Source organism: Lactuca virosa, chromosome 9 (genome assembly GCF_052849685.1).
Source record: "Lactuca virosa cultivar CGN04683 chromosome 9, Lactuca_virosa_CGN04683_v6, whole genome shotgun sequence".
NCBI classification, from domain to species: Eukaryota; Viridiplantae; Streptophyta; class Magnoliopsida; order Asterales; family Asteraceae; genus Lactuca; species Lactuca virosa.
The window spans coordinates 252,432,957-252,455,483 of record NC_136434.1 but is presented as its reverse complement, the minus strand read 5'-3'; the positions used below and the strand labels follow the sequence as shown (position 1 = coordinate 252,455,483).

At 39.5% G+C, this 22,527-nt stretch overlaps 1 protein-coding gene across 1 annotated transcript in view; it reads right to left on the bottom strand.

The window, feature by feature from the left end:
* The window catches only part of LOC145140470 (uncharacterized), a 40,694-nt gene extending 22,595 nt beyond the window's left edge, over nt 1-18,099 (bottom strand). The window contains exon 1 of the mRNA XM_079073951.1: nt 16,599-18,099. Coding sequence (XP_078930077.1) covers nt 16,599-18,099 — 1,501 coding nt within the window. The remainder of the gene's footprint in view (nt 1-16,598) is intronic.
* Nucleotides 18,100-22,527: the final 4,428 nt, after the last annotated feature.

The window sequence follows — 22,527 nt, the reverse complement described above, 5'->3', positions numbered from 1 at the left end:
ATACTTAATTAAAGTCCAATAATGAGTACTCGAATTAGTTACATCAGTAGTATGTTTAATATTTTAACAGACGTTTTGAAAATTTTTGGCTATAGTTGTGGTTCTCCAAAGGAAAACCGGTATTCTCTATAATATTCGGCTCTGATACCATTTCCGTCACACCCCGCTAAAGCGGAAACACGGGACGCGATAGTACAAAGGGTCTCATAGCAAAAGTTAAAAGACAACACCAACCATAGTATTAAAAGAATTACAATTTACAATGACTTTGAACAACTTTTTAAAATAAATTACAATGTATTTGAAAAACAACATGTGCAAATGCTCCTACAAGTCTTGTGTCCCTAAGTGCCATCTTATAGACGAGTTCCTGAAAAAGCATGTAAAATGAGCGGTCAACTACCGAAATAGTTGGTGAGTACTCATAGGTTAAAAATAATATTGGTTTCATGAAACATAATCAAAGTTTTGATAAAAGTTTCCATAAATAAAAGTACATTGCTAAAATGAGTAAATAAGTTTTCATAGCAAAGTTCGTTATCATCATGAGAAATAGAGTATGTTGCCCAAATGAGATGCAACGTTCATATTCTCATGGGAAATAAAGTTCGTTACTAAAAGGAGTAAACAAGTTTCATTGCTATAATGAGCAATCAAGTAAATAAGTTTCCAGTAATAAAAGTTTGTTGCTATAACGAGAAACAAGGTTTATTGCTATAATGAGAAACAAAGTTTATTGCTATAATGAGAAACAAAGTTTATTGCTATAATAAGTAACAAGTTTGTATGTATATGAGCAAACAATGAGTTCACAACCAAGCCTATGACTGATTCCCTATCAAGATCTATGCTTATCGTTCCATAGATGAATATGGTATCATGCACACAAGCAATCGATCATATTTAATAAATTAAATAAATAAATTAATGAATGACTCATAGCCTAAAATCAATAATTATATAGCGAGGTGTGATTTTGAGGGGCTAATAGTCATAATTTTGAAGTTGGGGGTTAAAAGTGTAAGTTCTGGATTTAATTTGAGAAGGGTTTCAGAAGTCAGGGTGCGTTTGGTAATTTAAGGATCTATTATGAAAGAAATTTATGGGATCAGGGTTTAAATGGAAAAAATCAGCCTTATTCTGAAAGAAAATGTCATGGGGAGGGATTGTTTCTGCCATTATGGCAACAAGTTTGGAGTGGTAGCGGGTATAAAACCATCCATGTAACCCTAACCCTAGAGATATGTAGCAGCCGCCACCTCCATGAGTCCAGCCGCCTCCTTCCCTATTGAAGTCGGAGCTCCCCACCGTCGACCACCGCTGCTGGAGTTGGCAACCCACCACCACTCAAGTGCCGCTACCATCGTCCCTCCGTGTCTTCTTTTTCTTCTTCAGCCTTCTGCTGCCATCCATGGATACTTCACGACAGTCGTCGGAGCTGCCCCCCAACCACTCTTCACTGTGAGCTATTGCCTATCTCCGGGACCGTCGCATGCCACCAAGAAGGATGATTGTGTTCAAGTTTTTCGCTTTCGGGTGTGTTTGTGGCTGTTGAGGACGTGAACCACCATCCGTCGCCGTCATGGGTGCTGCTGACGAGACTAGGGCACTGAAGACGACGTCGTGGCTGTGTGCTGCCACTTTCGAACGCGTTTTCCTCCGCCCCTTCTTCCTAGCCGTCGCCAACGTCGCCGCTGCAGCTCTTCGTTGATCTTTTTAGTCGCGCCGTCATTTGTTGCCACCTTGCGTCGCCTCCAGCCATGGTGGAAGGTGGCTGTGTGCATGTTCTGCCTTGTGTAGGTGTGTTACTGCATTACGTTGTATGTTTTGTTTGGTCGGGTTTTGCTAGAAAGCCACCGCCGCCACCGTGAGGTGGTGGCTGCCACCATGTACCACCGTGGGTGGATGTATTTTAGTGTGTGTGTGTGTGCGTGTCCATTTAGTATTGTACATTGTAAAACTGTAACCAGAGTTAGAATAATGAAAAGAAAACTGAGAACCACCACCGTAGGGTGGTGGCTGCCGCCTCCAGCCGCCACCGGCCACCACGTTGGGTGGCGGTGTGCTTATTTGTGTTTGGATGTCGTTTGGGATGCTTGGACTCGTTTGGGCCTAGGAAAACCCTGATTGACCTAAGGAAACCCTAATGGGCTAAAGGACCTAGCTATTGGGCCTATTGGGCTAATATGGGTTGGAAACCCTAATTAGGGTTTGGAAAACCCTAACGCCATGAAACCCTAATTTGGGACTTATCGGGACCGCATCGGAATTATTTAATGAACTTAAAATATTAATTAATAATCATTGCAAATTAACCTAAGGCCATGTGGGACTTAATGGATTAAGTCCTTAATGGGTTAAGTGAGAAACACTTAACCCTAATTGTCATTTCATGTGAAACCCTAATCTCACTCGGGCCTTAAGTTGGGCCTTTCTATTGGGCCTTTGAATGAGACTATGTAAAGGTTTGGGCCCAATTTGGAAAATTGGGCCATATGTTGGGGTTTGGCCCATTACTTGAATATTGGGCCTTTGGGGTGTGAGTTGGACCTTGGGCTTGGAACCCGATTATTAATTGGGTATTGTTTGATGTTGGCAGTTCGAGAATCTGTCAACCAGCAGCTGAGGTTGCATCCGCGGGACTTCAGCAGTGTCAGGTGAGTCTCCTCACCATACCAATGGGTCTAAGACACCAAGGTCGGACCATTCAGTTAGTTATAGTGTTTATTGTAGATTCACTACTGATATGTCGGGTATGCAAGTATATGTATTATGCTAGTGGTTATGTGATATGCTATTCACTATGTGGTATGTGGTATGCTAGTTGTCTTTGTGATACTTGCATGGAAGACCATGGGGGAGCCCATGGCACCTGGATGTAAGACCATGTGGAGAGCCCATGCCTTTCTTATTAAAGACCATGGGAGAGCCCATGGCACTTAGGTGTAAGACCATGTGGGGAGCCCATGGCATCCTGGAGTAAGACCCTGGGGACGAGCCCACGACATCCTTATATGTTTATATGCATGGCTATGTGATTGATATGGATATGTGATTGATATGTTTTATGTAGCTGTTATTGCTAGTATGGATTATGTGGTTATGTGGATTGTGTGGGGTATGCTCTGGGGAACTCACTAAGCTTCGTGCTTACAGTTTTGTTTATTGTTTCAGGTATCATCGTTTTGGAAAAGAAGGGCCCGAAATGATCGCAATGCACACACCCATGTTTTCCGCATTGAATGATTTTGGGATGGACTCTGATAAATATTTTACTTAATGATGATTTGGAATAATTGGTATCAATGTTTTAGCTATATTAAAAATGAATTTTTTACCCTTGATTTGTGGGTCGTTACAAGTTGGTATCAGAGCCTTGGTTTGAGGGATGCGGGTATACCTTCGGGTGTGTCTGAACTCAAACTGAGGATCTGTAAAGTTTTCAAAAAATTTCAAAAGAAAATGTCTTCAAGGAAAAGGTTTTCTAAGACAAGAAAGGGTGTGGTGCATGCAATCAACCGAGCTCAAGTAAGTTTCCCCATAATACCCACATATGTTGTTTGTTATGACTTGGTTTATGAATATGTGAGTCGCATGCTAGTTAGGGCTAGGGGAGTTGCGTGTATATGTTGTATGAGCTGGTAGACTTGCATGCTAGTGCTGAGTAGTCAGCAATAGGTTGGCCTGATATATAGTGCTTGTAGCCTTGGGAATATTTGATGTCGTGCTTGAATGAGAATGATTATTGGTATTGGTAACTGCTACGTGTATGCTTTTAAAATTGTATACGGTTAGGATCTTATAGCCTTAGAATAATTGATTTGGCCTTATTTCCTATTCCTTGTCTGGTTGTGGTCCTAGGGTAGAGTTGGTTATTCGACAGTCTATTAGATCCTGTTCTGTGTATAATTTGCATGCATAAGGCAGCCAATAGTGAGGATAGATGGAGGTGGATTGCGCGAGTTGCGATATGTGGACTAAATGTTCTATGATAGTTCTTTGGATCGGAGTGCTGATGCACGAATGCTGTTGGCTTTGTGCTTTGTGGAACTCTTGAGTGATGGGAGTCAGCTACTAAGTGGATATGATGATATCCAGGAGGTAGATGGCTGGCATCATGGGGAGTTCTTCAGTAGCTGATGGCAGAGCGTGGTTGGGAACCTAGGAAAGCCTAGGATATGCTCCAGTGAGTTAGTGGGACGGTTCAGTAAGGTTAGGAACCTAGGAGAGCCTAGGAGGTGCTTCGGTGGATGTTGTGTTGCTGTTTAGCAAACATTTAGTACATCATGGGAGTAGGTGACTTAGAGGATTCGGGATGATTCCGGAGGAAAGTATGGATATGTGTGGAAGGTAGTATTGGGCCCGTACTACTGAAAGCACAGGATCCATACTTGAATCGGGGAAAGTCTTGGAGAATCTAAAAAGCCTGGGAGGGAGAATTCTTGGTTATGTTCTGATAGTGGGGATAGCTGCTTTGGTAGATGAGGACGAGCACACTTGAAAGAGGACCGGGGTTTGGTCCCGGCTCCGGTAGTGAGCCAGATAGCGGAAGGACTGTCAGGATTTTGAGATCTCTGTGGATCTCTCGTATCGGACGGCATGTATTGATTGTGCGTTCTATTGCACTTTCGGGATTGGAGACTATGCCTTGGGGATGGTTAGTAGCCCGGTATAGAACAGAGGTTGCTCCAACTATTGCAGTTCAGCCGTTGACGATTGAGCTGGTGAGTGTGCCAGGGTGCGAGACCCTGAATGATATGATTTCTAGAGCTCGAGAGCAGGGATTGATTTGGAGCACATTGGGAAGAGGGAATCAGATCAGGTACGTACATTGGGGGGTCCCAGAAGAGGACCCAAGGGTTCGAGTCAGTTGTGAGGGGCCAGCAGGGGCAGATTTAGTGCGGTACTCGCGGGAAACTACATGAGGGAGTTTTCGTTTCGAGGGTTTTAGTAAGTGTATCTCTGAGTTCGTTGCCCTGCTTGTGTTTTTAATATACATTCAAACATTTGTCATATGCCATTTGCATACCGTGAGTTACGGGGTGGTTAGTTAAGAGTTGTTTCCCTCTTTGCTGGTTTGGAGCGTTCAATGTTATCTGGGTCTAGGGTTGAGATCGGTTCAGGGACATGATGCGGAAGACCTACGGACATGATTGGTGACTCGGCGATTAGGCTCGAGTCGGCTTTTGGAAGTGCTAGGGAAAGTGGTTTACTGTTGAGGCTTGGCATGGGCATCGGTTATTTGGACATCAAGATATAGGTGCGGCATCATTTCAAGGCGTGTGAGATTATTAGTTTCGCTAGGATTCAGGAGGTGTTTGTCTGATATTCAGGGATTGTGTGGTCTTTGGGGTTTTGGGCCCGTAATAGAACACTCGCACGGACAAGAAACATGTTGTCAGCAGTGGGTTATTAAGGAGTAAGAAGGATCGGGAATCCTTCAAATCTCATGTATTGCAAAGACTTAGTCGAATCTAAGTGGGGGAGAATCGCGCAGGTTTCCTGGACAGGGACAGGTATGAGATCGGGATGGATTTCTCGTCCTCATCGAGGGAAAATGGTGGCCCAAGTGGCTATTTGGTTTGAGGGTTGTGCGAGTTTGGAGTTCGGTAAAACTCCCCAGCGTGTGAACTGCGTCTTCTTGGGGGCTTGATAGCAGAATTTGGGGAAGCAGGTTGGGACTCCAGTCATGAATCAAGTTTAGTTCGGGTGAACTGTCGAATGTGTGATTGACTCCGCATGCGTTTAAATCGATAGATTAGGGGTGAAGTATTGTGCTATGGTCGTGTTAGGATGAAGTGTTGTAAGAGTACGGGGGAGTCGTAGCATTCACTAGCAGTCAGATAGTATTAGAGTGTTGTAAGTCTGTGGGTGTAGTCGTAGCATTCACTAGCAGCCAGATAGTAATAGAATGTTATAAGTCTGCGGGTGTAGCCGTAGCATTCACTAGGTTGGTAGATAGCATGAGTGCATTGTTAGGACGCGGAAGGAACAGTAGTACCCACCAGTTCGGGTGTAGCAGTGAGGATATGGAAATCCACGGATTGGATTTCGGAATTACCCAGACGGATTAGATCTGGTTGATTACCCAGACGGATAAGACTGTAGGAACGCCACTACAGTTATGAGATCAAGGAAGCAAAGAATTGCTTAAGGTCGTTTGGGATATAAGTCTACCGTTGGTCATGTAGCAATCACTTTTATCCTTGGATTTGGTGATGTCAGGATTTGACGCATGGACCCGATTGGTTAGATTTGAAAGTTGTTAGAGTCGCAGTGGCATGATAACTAGTGGCAACTAGTTCCAGGGAAGGATTTCATTCAGAAGTCGTAGGAGTCGACTAAGTAGGGAGTCCTTTGGCTCCGCAGCCGGGTCGGAACCCGGTATTTCAGATGATTGGTGAACGAATTAAGACCAGGGAGGTCTCGTTAGATTTTGGAAAGAAACTATGTAGCAGCATACTACTTCAGGCAGTTCAGTGTTCAAGCAGTTTCAGCGTTTGGGCAGTGTTAGCATTTGTGCTTCAGGTTGCGAGTACGAACAGAATAGCTAGATGATTTGGGGAGTGACAAGTCACTCACAGCAGGAGTATCTGAGCCTTGGCCAGGTACAAGTGATCTGCAATGATAATTAGGTCTGTGATCCTGTTTTATAGTGGAAACCTCGAGTTATCAGAAGTTAAGTAGTCTGTTGAGGGATAAACAGACTAGATTCAACAATAATGATTCAGTATGACTGGTCTATCAGAGAATCAGACCATCTCAAGACAGCAGATTTCAGACGAAGTAGGTGTGAACTTCTTGCGAGGAAATTCGTTCACCTGCAGATTTTAGGGCCTTGCGAAGATTGGACACAGCTACCCTGGGAAGCCTAGGGTGTACCCAGGATGGTGACCATATTACTCGAGTGGTATGGAGTAAGAAATGGTAAGGAATGATTTCGAGGACGAAATCCAATTTAAGTGGGGGAGAGTTGTAACGCCCCGTTTATTTAATAAATTAAATAAATAAATTAAATAAATAAATTAATGAATGACTCGTAGCCTAAAATCAATAATTATATAGCGAGGTGTGATTTCGAGGGGCTAATCGTCATAATTTTGAAGTTGGGGGTTAAAAGTGTAAGTTCTGGATTTAATTTGAGAAGGGTTTCAGAAGTCAGGGTGTGTTTGGTAATTTAAGGATCTATTATGAAATAAATTTATGGGATCAGGGTTTAAATGGTAAATATCGGCCTTATTCTGAAAGAAAATGTCATGGGGAGGGACTGTTTCTGCCATTATGGCAACAAGTTTGGAGTGGTAGCGGGTATAAAACCATCCATGTAACCCTAACCCTAGAGATATGTAGCAGCCACCACCTCCATGAGTCCAGTCGCCTCCTTCCCTATTGAAGTCGGAGCTCCCCGCCGTCGACCACCGCTGCTGGAGTCGGCAACCCACCACCACTCAAGTGCCGCTACCATCGTCCCTCCGTGTCTTCTTTTTCTTCTTCAGCCTTCTGCTGCCATCCATGGATACTTCACGACAGTCGTCGGAGCTGCCCCTGACCACTCTTCACTGTGAGTTGTTGCCTATCTCCGGGACCGCCGCATGCCACCAAGAAGGATGATTGTGTTCAAGTTTTTCGCTATCGGGTGTGTTTGTGGCTGTTGAGGACGTGAACCACCATCCGTCGCCGTCTTGGGTGCTGCTGACGAGACTAGGGCGCTGAAGACGACGTCGTGGCTGAGTGCTGCCACTTTCGAACACGTTTTCCTCTGTCCCTTCTGCCTAGTCGTCGCCAACGTCGCCACTGCTGCTGTTCGTTGATCTTTTTAGTCGCGCCGCCATTTGCTACCACCGTGGAAGGTGGCTGTGTGCGTGTTCTGCCTTGTGTAGTTGTCTTAATGCATTACGTTGTATGTTTTGTTTGGCCGGGTTTTGCTGGAAAGCCACCGCCACCATCGTGAGGTGGTGGCTGCCACCATGTACCACCGTAGGTGGATGTATTTTAGTGTGTGTGTGCGTGTCCATTTAGTAATTTTCATTGTAAACTGTAACCGGAGTTGGAATAATGAAAAGAAAATTGAGAACCACCACCGTAGGGTGGTGGCTGCCGCCTCCTGCCGCCACCGGCCACCCCGTTGGGTGGCAGTGTGCTTATTTGTGTTTGTATGTCGTTTGGGATGCTTGGACTCGTTTGGGCCTAGCAAAACCCTAATTGACCTAAGGAAACCCTAAAGGGCTAAAGGACCTAGCTATTGGGCCTATTGGGCTAATATGGGTTGGAAACCCTAATTAGGGTTTGGAAAACCCTAACGCCATGAAACCCTAATTTGGGACTTATCGGGACCGCATCGGAATTATTTAATGAACTTAAAATATTAATTAATAATCATTGCAAATTAACCTAAGGCCATGTGGGACTTAATGGATTAAGTCCTTAATGGGTTAAGTGAGAAACACTTAACCCTAATTGTCATTTTATGTGAAACCCTAATCTCACTATGGCCTTAAGTTGGGCCTTTCTATTGGGCTTTGATGATTGAGATAATAATGGGCCGTCCAAGAACAAACAATTGAGTTAGAATAATTTAATGGGTGTAGGGTAAGGCCCATGTATGGGGTTTGGGCCCAATTTGGAAAATTGGGCCATAGTTTGGGGCCTTAATGATTATATAATATTGGACCATTAGAATGTTGAATGTTTGGACTGGACTAAATGGTTGGGCCTTTTAATGAGACAATGTAAAGGTTTGGGCCCAATTTGGAAAATTGGGCCATATGTTGGGGTTTGGCCCATTACTTGAATATTGGGCCTTTAGGGTGTGAGTTGGACCTTGGGCTTGGAACCCGATTATTAATTGGGTATTGTTTGATGTTGGTAGTTCGAGAATCTGTCAACCAGCAGCCGGGGTTGCATCCACGGGACTTCAGCAGTGTCAGGTGAGTCTCCTCACCATACCAATGGGTCTAAGGCACCAAGGTCGGACCATTCAGTTAGTTATAGTGTTTATTGTAGATTCACTACTGATATGTCGGGTATGCAAGTATATGTATTATGCAAGTGGTTATGTGATATGATATTGACTATGTGGTATGTGGTATGCTAGTTGTCTTTGTGATACTTGCATGGAAGACCATGGGGGAGCCCATGGCACCTGGATGTAAGACCATGTGGAGAGCCCATGGCTTTCTTATTAAAGACCATGGGAGAGCCCATGGCACTTAGGTGTAAGACCATGTGGGGAGCCCATGGCATCCTGGAGTAAGACCCTGGGGACGAGCCCACGACATCCTTATATGTTTATATGCATGGCTATGTGATTGATATGGATATTTGATTGATATGTTTTATGTAGCTGTTATAGCTAGTATGGATTATGTGGTTATGTGGATTGTGTGGGGTATGCTCTGGGGAACTCACTAAGCTTCGTGCTTACAGTTTTGTTTATTGTTTCAGGTATCATCGTTTTGGAAAAGAAGGGCCCGAAATGATCGCAATGCACACACCCATGTTTTCCGCATTGAATGATTTTGGGATGGACTCTGATAAATATTTTACTTAATGATGATTTGGAATAATTGGTATCAATGTTTTAGCTATATTAAAAATGAATTTTTTACCCTTGATTTGTGGGTCGTTACAGTCGAGTGAGGAGTTGTCAATTCCTAATAGCGCTATCCATAATGGTCGTTGGCTCAAAAAGTTAATGGTTGGAGTAAAGTGTAAGGGAAGGGACTTAAGACGATAAGGCCTCATGTTTCAAGTTGCATAGACATACATAGCAAAATATAGCAATCATGTTTGATACAAATCAATTTGAATACAAAGAAAAATAAATAGTTTTTCGGACATGGTTTTCCATCCCAAAATGTAAAAACCAAAAATAGGGGTGTCATGAATACCCACTATGCTTTGAGATAATGCAAATGGTGCCTTCAACTACGCTCCACTCATATCGCTATCGATCCTACAACAATGTTACAAACTAATGAGTCTCTAATTGAAATCTAATACTAGTATACTTACTACTACAAAAGAAATATGCCAATAATGTGTCAAAATTTTGATATTGATAAGTTATAAACATTGTTCTATGAAAATTAAATTTCCATGAATCAATTGTTATATAACAATTTAAGTGGAAAATTCCCATTATTGAAATGTTAATATTTAACATTTTAAGAGGTGTTCCAATGATTAAATATTCAAAAACTAAATCAATTAGTTCTAAAATTTCCCAAACTTTGTATTTCAGTTTCAACTGAAGTCAAAGATGTTAAGATACATTTTCTTGAATTTTTGATTTGTCTAACTATTTTTCACCATTTTAATTCCTTGAATAATCATAAAATCATGGAAAAATAAGAAATTATCATGAAAAGTTCTTCTAATTTTTGCGTAACTGTTTTATAGTGTACAAAATCTGGGAAAATTATTGAAAGTCCTTTTTGAATAGTAAATCCATATGTCTAGAATTTAAGTGTGTTTAATACTAATAAAATAGAAATAAATAGTAAACAGTTAATATAAATCCTCAAAATATTTATTTATAGTTATAATGAAAGAAAACATTTTCTGGTAAATGTTTATGAATTTTGGATAAGTTTAACTATTTTTCACCAATTTAATTCTTTTAGTATACATTAAATCTTGGAATTGGATAAGTTTAACTATTTTTCACTAATTTAATTCTTTTAATATACATTAAATCTTGGAAAATAGTATAAAGTTATGGAAAATTCATCAAATTTTTCTATGAATGTTATATAATATATACAAGCTTCTAAAAATAATAAATGTGATTTTTATAACTTGGAACCCGATTTTTGTTATCTATTTGTGCTTAATAACAATAAAATAAAAACTAATGGTAAATAGTAATAAAATTTTCTCAAACTTCGTGGGGAACGTTGTTTTACAGTATAGGTCATTCATGAAGTTTTCCAGAATTTCTTTACTAGTGTAAGTATTTTATATGCTTTAACACTCTATTTTCTTATTAGTTTCATGTAAAAATAAAGAAAATCTATTTGAAGCTGAAATTTTCTAGAATGCATCTTCATACAATTTAATAACAGTAAAAATCATTTTCTTATTTTGGATGTCGAAAAACATGCCTAAAGACTCAATAAATTATAGAGAAAACTTGGTTCTTGTTATTTTGGTAAAGGTTATTGATGTCACTTTGAGAATTTTTGCAACATGTTCCAAAGACTTTTTGTCACACCCCGACCAACGGCGGAAACGCCGGGGTTGCGACGTTTACAATTGGAACCACAGTCAACCACATATATTGAACATTCATAAATTAATATATTACAAACTTTGGTTTTGTAAATATTATTACAATATAGTAATTATTCAAATACGAAACATTAAAAAAAGACCAAATTCATAATAATAAAGGAAACTACGGTCTCCTTGAAACCGATGGTTTACCTCCAACTTCTTAGTTACCTGAGAATACACATTTAAAATACGTCAACAAAATTTGTTGGTGAGTTCCACAGGTTTTGACTCCGTGAATTTTATATAAAATAAACAGATAAAATTTGGAGTATTTGCAAAAAAAAATGTTTAACCCAAAAATATTACTAGTACAACCTTGTAGAAGTTTGTATTAGTATTTATGTATCTAGGATGTTGTGGAGTAAATAACCGAGCTATGACTTGTTCAAGCCTCTGTGAAGCACAAAAAGGTGTTTGTTGTCCCAACGACGTTTCATCAACGTCGTGATAAAAGAATAAGATAAAGAAAACAAGAAGTTATCGTCTGATTTGTCTCGTCATACGAAGGTTGTAGCTATCAACCACACAGACGGGGGTGTCAACCCGTATAGATCTATACACAACGTTCTTCGCTCACAAAGGATTAACGGTTATAACAGAGGACTTTACTAAGTTGGTGTTCTTAGTTTTGATGAATAAGAAAATCCCCACAACAATCCCAATTATAATTAACGTTCTACTATTGTCAATGGTTGGATACATAGTGTCATAAAATTTGCTAATCTTTAAATGTAAGTCAATATGGTTTTTCCCATGAAAATATAATAACTTGATTTAAAGGATTAATATACATATTACTATCAACAAATATACTTCCCTTTACCGTTCATTATCATATATAAATAATGATAGTAAATTTCTAGTTATTTATATCGTAACCATCAAAATATAACTTTATAAATCATTTCATATAGATTTTTGACATGGAATTTATTTATAACATGGTCGTGATATTTTTAAGAATATAACTGCAAGTGTATATTGTCGGTATAAGATGAAACATAGACTTGAATTAACATAGATGTACATAAACTCCAATAAGTGTAAATAAGTTTAAGTATCATGTTTTGTTGTGTGTATTCCCCCCGGAAATGATTTAAAATATTTTAAATGGGGCCGTAGATACTCACTTTTGTCACGTGACGGTATTTAGTTCGAGGAAGTCGGGATGTTTCCGGTTCCACCGAGGTTTGAGACTTGAATGCTTTTGGGAAGTATGTGGCTTGAAAATCACAGTAATTATACAAGAAAAGAGTAGTTTGGCTACTGTTTTGAATACTTATTTTAGTGCAGCAAAATAGCTAACTTTTAGAGGTATTTTTGGGTGAGAATATTAAGCAAATAGAACGTAAAAAGGGGCTGGAATAGTGGCTGGAAATGGAGGGACATCACCCTCTTTTTGGCTTCTGTTTTGTTGGTTCATAAGGTGAGGAAAAGTGCAGAATTTTGGCTGAGTTTTAATGGCTGTTTGAGTGTAATATAGAGAACATTTAGCTGCGCTTGTAAGGGAGAAATGAGGGGGGAAAAGGTCGGCATTTATAGGGGAAAGGGGGAAGAGAGTGACAATTTAGGTAGAAGATAAAATTATTGATATCTTTCTCAAGATTTCTCATAACCGTTTTTGATCTCCAAATATTTACCTGGTTAGGATCCAAGTAATTTAGTTTGGGTAAAAAGATATTAAATGAATAAAAGAATTATGAGTGAGAGATGGTGGTAACGAAATGGGGTGTAGATGAGTTAGATTATGCATGTGTAGTATAATTCCTTTGACGTCATATTTGCAAGTTGTCTTGCAAGTTGTATGTAACCCTCTTTTCTTATTATTATCATAATAATAATTATTTATTTATTTATTTACTTAGATTAGGACCTATTACACGTGCCTTTCACTTATAAGTTGCTGAAGCATGGAAGCTATATTCCTTTTTATGCCCACACGTATCTTATATTGTAGCTATATGAGAGATAGAGGTATAGCCCTTCCAATTTTTCTCAGGTGCCACAATAGCCTATATTCTTATCATTCATATCCTTACTATATATATTTTATTTATATTCATTTATTTAAGTATAGGTAATCTATAAAATAACTTTTATGTATATTGTTCATATATATATTTATATATTTGTATTTATTGAGAATAGATCACTTATAATCGTCTTAGTATATCTAATTATTCGTAATACATATTGGTATTACGTTTTTATACCATGTTTGAACGATTCATAAGGGTGTTATTTATTTTCCGTCGTCTTTGATCATAAACGACTAAGTTTGATTATATTCAATGTTGTATATAATTCCGTTGATGGCGTCAAACGTAATCGTTCAAGAAAAATTCATGAAATCCATTTTTTTTTGCCTATGATGTTTGAATATAATAATTTGAACAAACGGTTTTATTCAATTGTTTCCTTGGAACCGTTTCTAGTTCAAGATAATTTATTATAAAAATAGACTCCGTTATTAGTCGTAATCTTAGATCAAGTTATTATCTAAATTGCAACAACTTTTCTCTAAATCCTTAGATAATACAACACTCATTATTAATATTAATATAGATTATCTTACAAAGGTCTACATTTTGCTAATTGTTACATTCTCCCCCCGTTAATAGAATTTTGTCCCGAAATTCAACTTGTAGATGGGGTGTCGTTAAACAATTTGGGGTATTTTTGTTTCATCTGGTCTTCGCGTTCCCAGGTGAATTCTGGTCCTCATTGAGAGTTCCAGCGAACCTTCACGATAGGAATTCGACTTTGTTTTAAACGCTTTACTTCTCGATCCATAATCTCCACAGGTTCTTCAACAAAGTGGAGTTTGGTGTTCAGTTGGATCTCATCGAGAGGTATTACATTGGTATCATTCGACGGAAACTTCTTCAGGTTTGACACATGAAAGACATCATGCACTTTGTCTAGTTCCTGAGGCAGCTTTAGTCGGTAAGCAACAGGACCAATTCTGTCGAGGATTTCGAAAGGTCCAATGTATCTTGGGTTTAACTTGCCTCTCTTCCCAAACCGAATCATACCTTTCCAGGGTGAGACTTTTAACATCACTCGGTCCCCAACCTGGAACTCTAGAGGTTTACGTCTCACGTTAGCATAACTTTTCTGACGATCACGTGCGGCCTTAAGTCGATCTTTAATCTGAACTATCTTTTCGGTCGTTTCGTGAATTATCTCTGGCCCAGTGCGCAGAGTGTCACCTGTGCGTTCTCGCGCCAATTGCGTATCTCCAACCTCTGTCCAACATATTGGCGATCTACACTTGCGTCCGTATAAAGCTTCAAATGGTGCAACTTTGATGCTGGTGTGATAGCTATTATTATAGGAGAACTCAATCAATGGTAGATGAGTATCCCAAGAGTTTCCAAAGTCTATCACACATGACCGAAGCATATCTTCCAGTGTTTGAATGGTTCATTCGCTTTGACCATCAGTCTGGGGATGGTAAGCTGTACTCATATCTAAGCGGGTTCCCAGGGATTTTTGTAGTGATTGCCAGAACCTAGAAGTGAATCTACTATCTCTATCTGAGATAATAGAAATTGGCACTCCATGAAGTTTGACAATTTCCCTGAGATACGTTCTTGTTAGCTTTTCCATTTTGTCAGTTTCTTTGATTGGTAGGAAATGGGCAGACTTCGTTAACCTGTCAACCACCACCCAAATAGTGTCGTACCCACTAGGGGTCTTAGGTAGTTTGGTGATAAAGTCCATTGAAATTTGTTCCCATTTCCACTCGGGAATCTCGGGTTGTTGTAGTAATCCGGAGGGCTTTTGATGCTCTGCCTTGACTTTGGAACATGTCAGGCATTTGCCCACATAAGTGGCAATCTCAGCTTTCATATTACGCCACCAATACAATTTCTTCAGATCCATATACATCTTGTCAGAGCCAGGATGTACTGAATATCTTGATCGGTGAGCTTCTTCCAAGACTAAGCTCCTCATCTCACCAAACTTTGGCGTCCAGATTCTGTTCATGAAATAACGGGTTCCATCATCCTTAAGCTCAAAATTCTTATCCATTCCTCGTAAAGCTTCTCTCCCAACATTCTCTTCTTTTAGGGCTTCCAATTGCGCTTCCCGGATTTTTGCATTGAGGTTGGAATGGATGGTCATAGTCAGTGCTTTTACTCGTCGGGGTTTCACACGTTCCTTACGACTTAGGGCATCTGCTACAACATTTGCTTTTCCCGGATGATACCGAATCTCGCATTCGTAACCGTTCATTAACTCGATCCATCTCCTTTGCCTCATGTTTAGTTCTTTTTGATTGAATATGTGTTGGAGACTTTTATGATCTGTGTAAATAGTACACTTGGTTCCATAGAGGTAGTGTCTCCAAATCTTCAAGGCAAAGACTACTGCTCCCAACTCAAGGTCATGGGTTGTGTAGTTCTTTTCATGGATTTTGAGTTGACGAGAGGCATACGCAATGACCCTGTCTCTCTGCATTAATACGCACCCCAAACCCTGAATTGACGCATCGCAGTATACTACGAAATCTTCAGTTCCTTGAGGTAAGGATAGGATTGGTGCGCTACATAACATCTGTTTTAACTTCTGGAATGCGGCTTCCTGCTTGCTTCCCCAGTCAAATCTAGTTTCTTTTTGTGTTAGTGTAGTGAGAGGCTTTGCTATCTTGGAGAAGTTTTCAATAAATCTCCTGTAGTAGCCTGCAAGGCCTAAGAATTGACGCACTTCCGTTGGCGTCTTTGGTGCGTCCCAATTCTTAATTGCTTCAATTTTTGCAGGATCCACGTGTATTCCTTTGTTACTCACTACATGCCCAAGGAAATGTACTTCTCTGATCTAAAACTCGCATTTGGAGAGTTTGGCGTACAATTTTTCTTTCCTTAGCAGTTCCAAGATTAATTTCAGGTGTTGGCCGTGTTCTTCTTTGGTGCGAGAATAGATTAGAATGTCATCGATGAATACTATCACGAACTTATCTAAGTATTGCTTGCACACACGGTTCATGAGGTCCATGAATACTGCTGGAGAATTGGTTAATCCGAAAGGCATAACTAGGAACTCGTATTGTCCATATCGAGTCCTAAATGCCGTCTTCGGAACATCCTCCTCTAGCACCTTCAGTTGATGATATCCAGATCTAAGATCTATCTTTGAATAGTAATTGGATCCCTGAAGTTGATCAAACAGGTCGTCTATTCTGGGGAGTGGATAACGATTCTTGATTGTTAATTTGTTCAACTCCCGATAGTCGATGTACATCCTGAAAGACCCATCCTTCTTCTTGACGAATACGACCGGTGCTCCCCAAGGCGAGAAGCTCGGTCTAATGAAACCTTTATCAAGAAGTTCCTGCAGTTGACTCGAAAGTTCTTGCATCTCGGAAGGGGCCAATCTGTAGGGGGATTTTGCTACTGGTGCTGCTCCTGGAATTAAGTCGATTCTGAATTCGACACTGCGGTTTGGTGGTAGTCCAGGAAGATCTTCTGGAAACACGTCGGAATAGTCACATACTTGTGGTATGTCTTTGATTTCTTTATTTTTTCTTTTCTTATCTATTACATGCGCCAAGAAGGCATGGTACTTCTTGTATAGATATTTTTGAGCTTTGGTGCAAGAAATAAGCTTTAAATTCTGACCCGACTTGTCACCGTAGATCGTCATGGTCTCCTCGTTACTTAGTGTTAGACGTATTGCCTTCTCAAAACATAAAATATTGGCATGGTGAGGAGACAACCAATCCATACCGATAATAATGTCGAAGCTCCCAATTGGCATTGGCATTAGATTAACAGGAAACGTATGGTCGTTTAGAGTTAGGATGCAATCACGTAGGATTTCGGTGGTGCTTTCAACTTGACCATTTGCTACTTCTACTTCATATGATACATCTAATTTACTAGACTCGTGATTTAATAGTTGTTTAAATGATGGGGTTATAAAACTTCTATCAGCACCGGAGTCAAAGAGAATCGTAGCATATAAGTTATTGATGAGAAACGTACCAGTGACCATCGAGGGATCTTGTATCGCATCCCTATTCCCAATCACAAAAGCTCGACCACGAGCCTGGCCATCGACTTTCTTCAGTTTCGGGCAATTCCTCTTGACATGACCTTTATCTCCACATTCGAAACAAGTTACTCCTCCTCCTGACCCTGATCCATTGCCCCTGTCTTGTACTACTGCAGCAAGTGTCGTGCCTCGACAAAAGTTTGCAGTATTCCCTTTCTTGTTGCATGTAGTACAATGGAAACATTCTCCAACATGGTGTCGGTTGCATTTGGTGCATAGTGGTTTGTTTCCAGCATAACTCTTATGTTGGGTATGAATAGGGGCCGGAGTCACAGCGTACACCTTTTCAATCTGTTGTTTCTTCCGTTGACCCTGGCTTCTTCCACTGAACTTGCGTTTGTGGTGATTATTTCCAGTTTTGGGGGTTTCAAACTTAGCTATCATCGTCCCTTGATCAATTTCATTCTTAGTCAATTGAAATGCCAGACGCTTAGTACTTAGATAGGTTGTAGGTTTCGATGAAAGAAGCATCCCCTTAATTTGAGGTGCTAGGCCCCAAATGTAGCGTTCGACCTTCTTGCTTTCGGGGGTTACCATTCCTGGGAAGAGAAGTGCAAGGTCGTTAAACCTAGTTGTATATGCTTTGACTTCAGCACCTTTCATTTTCAAGTTCCATAGTTCGTGTTCTAACATCTGCACCTCATCTCGTGGACAATATTCTTCAATTAACAGAGCCTTAAAGTTCTCCCAAGACATGGAGTTTGCAATTGAAACTCCTAGAGTTTTTACGTGATCGTTCCACCAAGTTAAGGCTCCATCCATCAGGGTACATGCGGAAAACCGCACTTTGCTACCATCAGGGCAATATCAAATCTCGAAGACTCCTTCTATCTTTTCGATCCAACGAGTTAGACCGATGACTCCCTCATTTCCGTAAAAGTTCTTCGGTTTGCAATTCATGAAGTCCTTGTATGAACAAGTCCTTTGAGGTTCGTCAGGATTTGAGTTGAGAGTGCTTCCGAGTCCGTTCCTGAGCCCATTCACTTCCACGATAGGCCTTCCAGAGTCCAGATTCCTAGCAGTTGCCAATGCGATTGAGAGGCGTTCAGATATTAGTTGTTCCAATTCTGCAGTGGTTTGGGGAAGCCCTGACTCAGGGGGTGGAGGCATTGGTGTGTTAGAAGATGGTGTTTCTGCTACCGGGGTCACCACTGGACTTGTTCGGCCTTTTCTGGGGTGTCCAGCTCTCGGTTGTGCTGTTGCTTGTGGAGTTGGTACACCTGGGTTTAAACGAGTGCTCTTTCTTGGAGGCATATTGTCGTCCTATAATAGTCAGTAAGTTTGCGATGTTAGTGTTAGCCACTTTAGGAATTTATTTTGGAAAAATTATTTCTGTTTGATTTTTTTTTTTGCAAATGTTGTTTACAAAATGGTTCATATGATAGTTTGACAAGGTTTTGAAACTAAATACATCATATATTTCATTTTAAGCATTAGTATCCGTTTACATCGGTCTTTACTTGTACAAAATGTAAAGACCTAAGTTTTAGGGGTACAAAAGCCCTAACTCTTGCTATATTACAGGCGAAACAAACAAAACTAACGTATGCTCATAAGACCTAACATATCCGAAGAGTTATATCAAAATTTGCAAGTTTAACAACTTGCCCTGCCACAACCCGATACTTCTTATCAGCAGAAATTCATCCATTGGGCCACCGCATTGGACAACTCTGTGTGCTTTGCAACCAGTTCTGCATGGTCTGCTGCGAGAGTTGCGTGCCTTTCTTCGACTGTTTCATGGTTTTCTTCGAGTGCTACATGCCTTTCTTCAAGTGTTTCATGACTTTCTTTGAGTGCTACATGCCTTTCTTCTATTCCATGTGCCAGAGAGAGAGCAATATCGTTTTGATTCTCCATAGCAGTCATCCGTGAATTGCAGTTCATCCAGTTGCTATGGTGATAGTTCATTCGTTGGTGGAGGTTATCCAACTCAATATGCTGTTGTTCTTGTTGTCTCCCCATACGAGTCATTCCTCCTCTAGTTTGTGCTACCTGTCCCTGTATGGTGCTCAGTTCATCACTGATGTGCCAGACTTGTCCATGCAAGCGGGTATTTTCTTCGAATAGGAGAGACAAGTCATCAATGTCCATGGGAGATGGAGGTGTCGTTCCTGACGCTTGACCTTTCTCGATATTTCTCGTGGCCTTCCATTCGGATATCCACTTGTTCACCTTGTTGCTTTCCCAGGCAGGTCGATCTACCTTCTTTTGGGTGTGGGAAAACCTCTTGCTTTGCCTCAGCGTTGTGGGTCTTCGATCTGGGATTGACATCCTGGCTGTTTTCCTGGGACATCGACTTGGAGCTGTAGTGAAAGAGTGAATTGGGGTGGTTGGAGGTGTGACAGATGATTCTGATTCAGTTATCATTATCACTTCGTCATCATCTTCCTCTTCCATGTCATCCTCAGGATCTTCTTCCTCGAGATCCTCTTCCATGTCCTCCTCAGGATCTTCTTCCTCGGGATCCTCTTCCATGTCCTCCTTAGGATTTTCTTCGATCTCAATCTCCTCCTGTTGTATCGGTGCCTCCTCGACTGGTGGGATAGGGTTGTATGCTACAGGGAGCTCGGGATAGTATGGATCTCCAGGGATTACAGGAAGCACGGGTTGGTTTGCTGGGGGTTGAACCAACATCCATAGTTCGTCCATCTAGAATGGATTTTAAAGAAAATATTAGAACCCAAAGTACATCGATAAATATAAAAAATTTTATAATTATTTATTTGGTTCTATCAATTATTTGTGTCTAATGACTGGTTTTAGTTTCCTTAAAACTCCAAGCTTTTAGTTTATAAATTATTTCATTTAGGTTGGATAACGCACAAGGCCCGATCATAATAAAACTTAGGTGCGCAAGCTAGGTCTAGTTGTGATAAAGCATATGTATTATGAAACCTATTTGATTAATTGATCTAAATTCTTGTGTTTCAATCTTTTTTTTTTATATATATATAATTCGTTTCACACATAGATGAGTTTTTTTTTATAAGATAAATAAATATTAATTTATGTTTAATAAAACTCTATTTTTAAGTTTTTGTAGGATAGCGGTATATCTATACCTACTAGAGTAAGCCCTAGACTATAGTTGTATTTTTAGGAAAATACTTAGCTCTCTATAGTCGTTAGCTCTGATACCAATCTGTCACACCCCGACCGACGGCGGAAACGCCAGGGTTGCGACGTTTACAATTGGAACCACAGTCAACCACATATATTGAACATTCATAAATTAATATATTACGAACTTTGGTTTTGTAAACATTATTACAAAATAGTAATTATTCAAATACGAAACATTAAAAAAAAGACCAAATTCATAATAATAAAGGAAGCTACGATCTCCTTGAAACCGATGGTTTACCTCCGACTTCTTAGTTACCTGAGAATACACATTTAAAATACGTCAACAAAATTTGTTGGTGAGTTCCACAGGTTTTGTCTCTATGAATTTTATATAAAATAAACAGATAAAATTTGGAGTATTTGCAAAAAAAAAAATGTTTAACCCAAAAATATTACTAGTACAACCTTGTAGAAGTTTGTATTAGTATTTATGTATCTAGGATGTTGTGGAGTAAATAACCGAGCTATGACTTGTTCAAGCCTCTGTGAAGCACAAAAAGGTGTTTGTTGTCCCAACGACGTTTCATCAACGTCGTGATAAAAGAATAAGATAAAGAAAACAAGAAGTTATCGTCTGATTTGTCTCGTCATACGAAGGTTGTAGCTATCAACCACACAGACGGGGGTGTCAACTCGTATAGATCTATACACAACGTTCTTCGCTCACAAAGGATTAACGGTTATAACAGAGGACTTTACTAAGTTGGTGTTCTTAGTTTTGATGAATAAGAAAATCCCCACAACAATCCCAATTATAATTAACGTTCTACTATTGTCAATGGTTGGATACATAGTGTCATAAAATTTGCTAATCTTTAAATGTAAGTCAATATGGTTTTTCCCATGAAAATATAATAACTTGATTTAAAGGATTAATATACATATTACTATCAACAAATATACTTCCCTTTACCGTTCATTATCATATATAAATAATGATAGTAAATTTCTAGTTATTTATATCGTAACCATCAAAATATAACTTTATAAATCATTTCATATAGATTTTTGACATGGAATTTATTTATAACATGGTCGTGATATTTTTAAGAATATAACTGCAAGTGTATATTGTCGGTATAAGATGAAACATAGACTTGAATTAACATAGATGTACATAAACTCCAATAAGTGTAAATAAGTTTATAAATCATTTCATATAGATTTTTGACATGGAATTTATTTATAACATGGTCGTGATATTTTTAAGAATATACCTGCAAGTGTATATTGTCGGTATAAGATGAAACATAGACTTGAATTAACATAGATGTACATAAACTCCAATAAGTGTAAATAAGTTTATGTAGCTGTTATAGCTAGTATGGATTATGTGGTTATGTGGATTGTGTGGGGTATGCTCTGTGGAACTCACTAAGCTTCGTGCTTACAGTTTTGTTTATTGTTTCAGGTATCATCGTTTTGGAAAAGAAGGGCCCGAAATGATCGCAATGCACACACCCATGTTTTCCGCATTGAATGATTTTGGGATGGACTCTGATAAATATTTTACTTAATGATGATTTGGAATAATTGGTATCAATGTTTTAGCTATATTAAAAATGAATTTTTTACCCTTGATTTGTGGGTCGTTACAGTCGAGTGAGGAGTTGTCAATTCCTAATAGCGCTATCCATAATGGTCGTTGGCTCAAAAAGTTAATGGTTGGAGTAAAGTGTAAGGGAAGGGACTTAAGACGATAAGGCCTCATGTTTCAAGTTGCATAGACATACATAGCAAAATATAGCAATCATGTTTGATACAAATCAATTTGAATACAAAGAAAAATAAATAGTTTTTCGGACATGGTTTTCCATCCCAAAATGTAAAAACCAAAAATAGGGGTGTCATGAATACCCACTATGCTTTGATAATGCAAATGGTGCCTTCAACTACGCTCCACTCATATCGCTATCGATCCTACAACAATGTTACAAACTAATGAGTCTCTAATTGAAATCTAATACTAGTATACTTACTACTACAAAAGAAATATGCCAATAATGTGTCAAAATTTTGATATTGATAAGTTATAAACATTGTTCTATGAAAATTAAATTT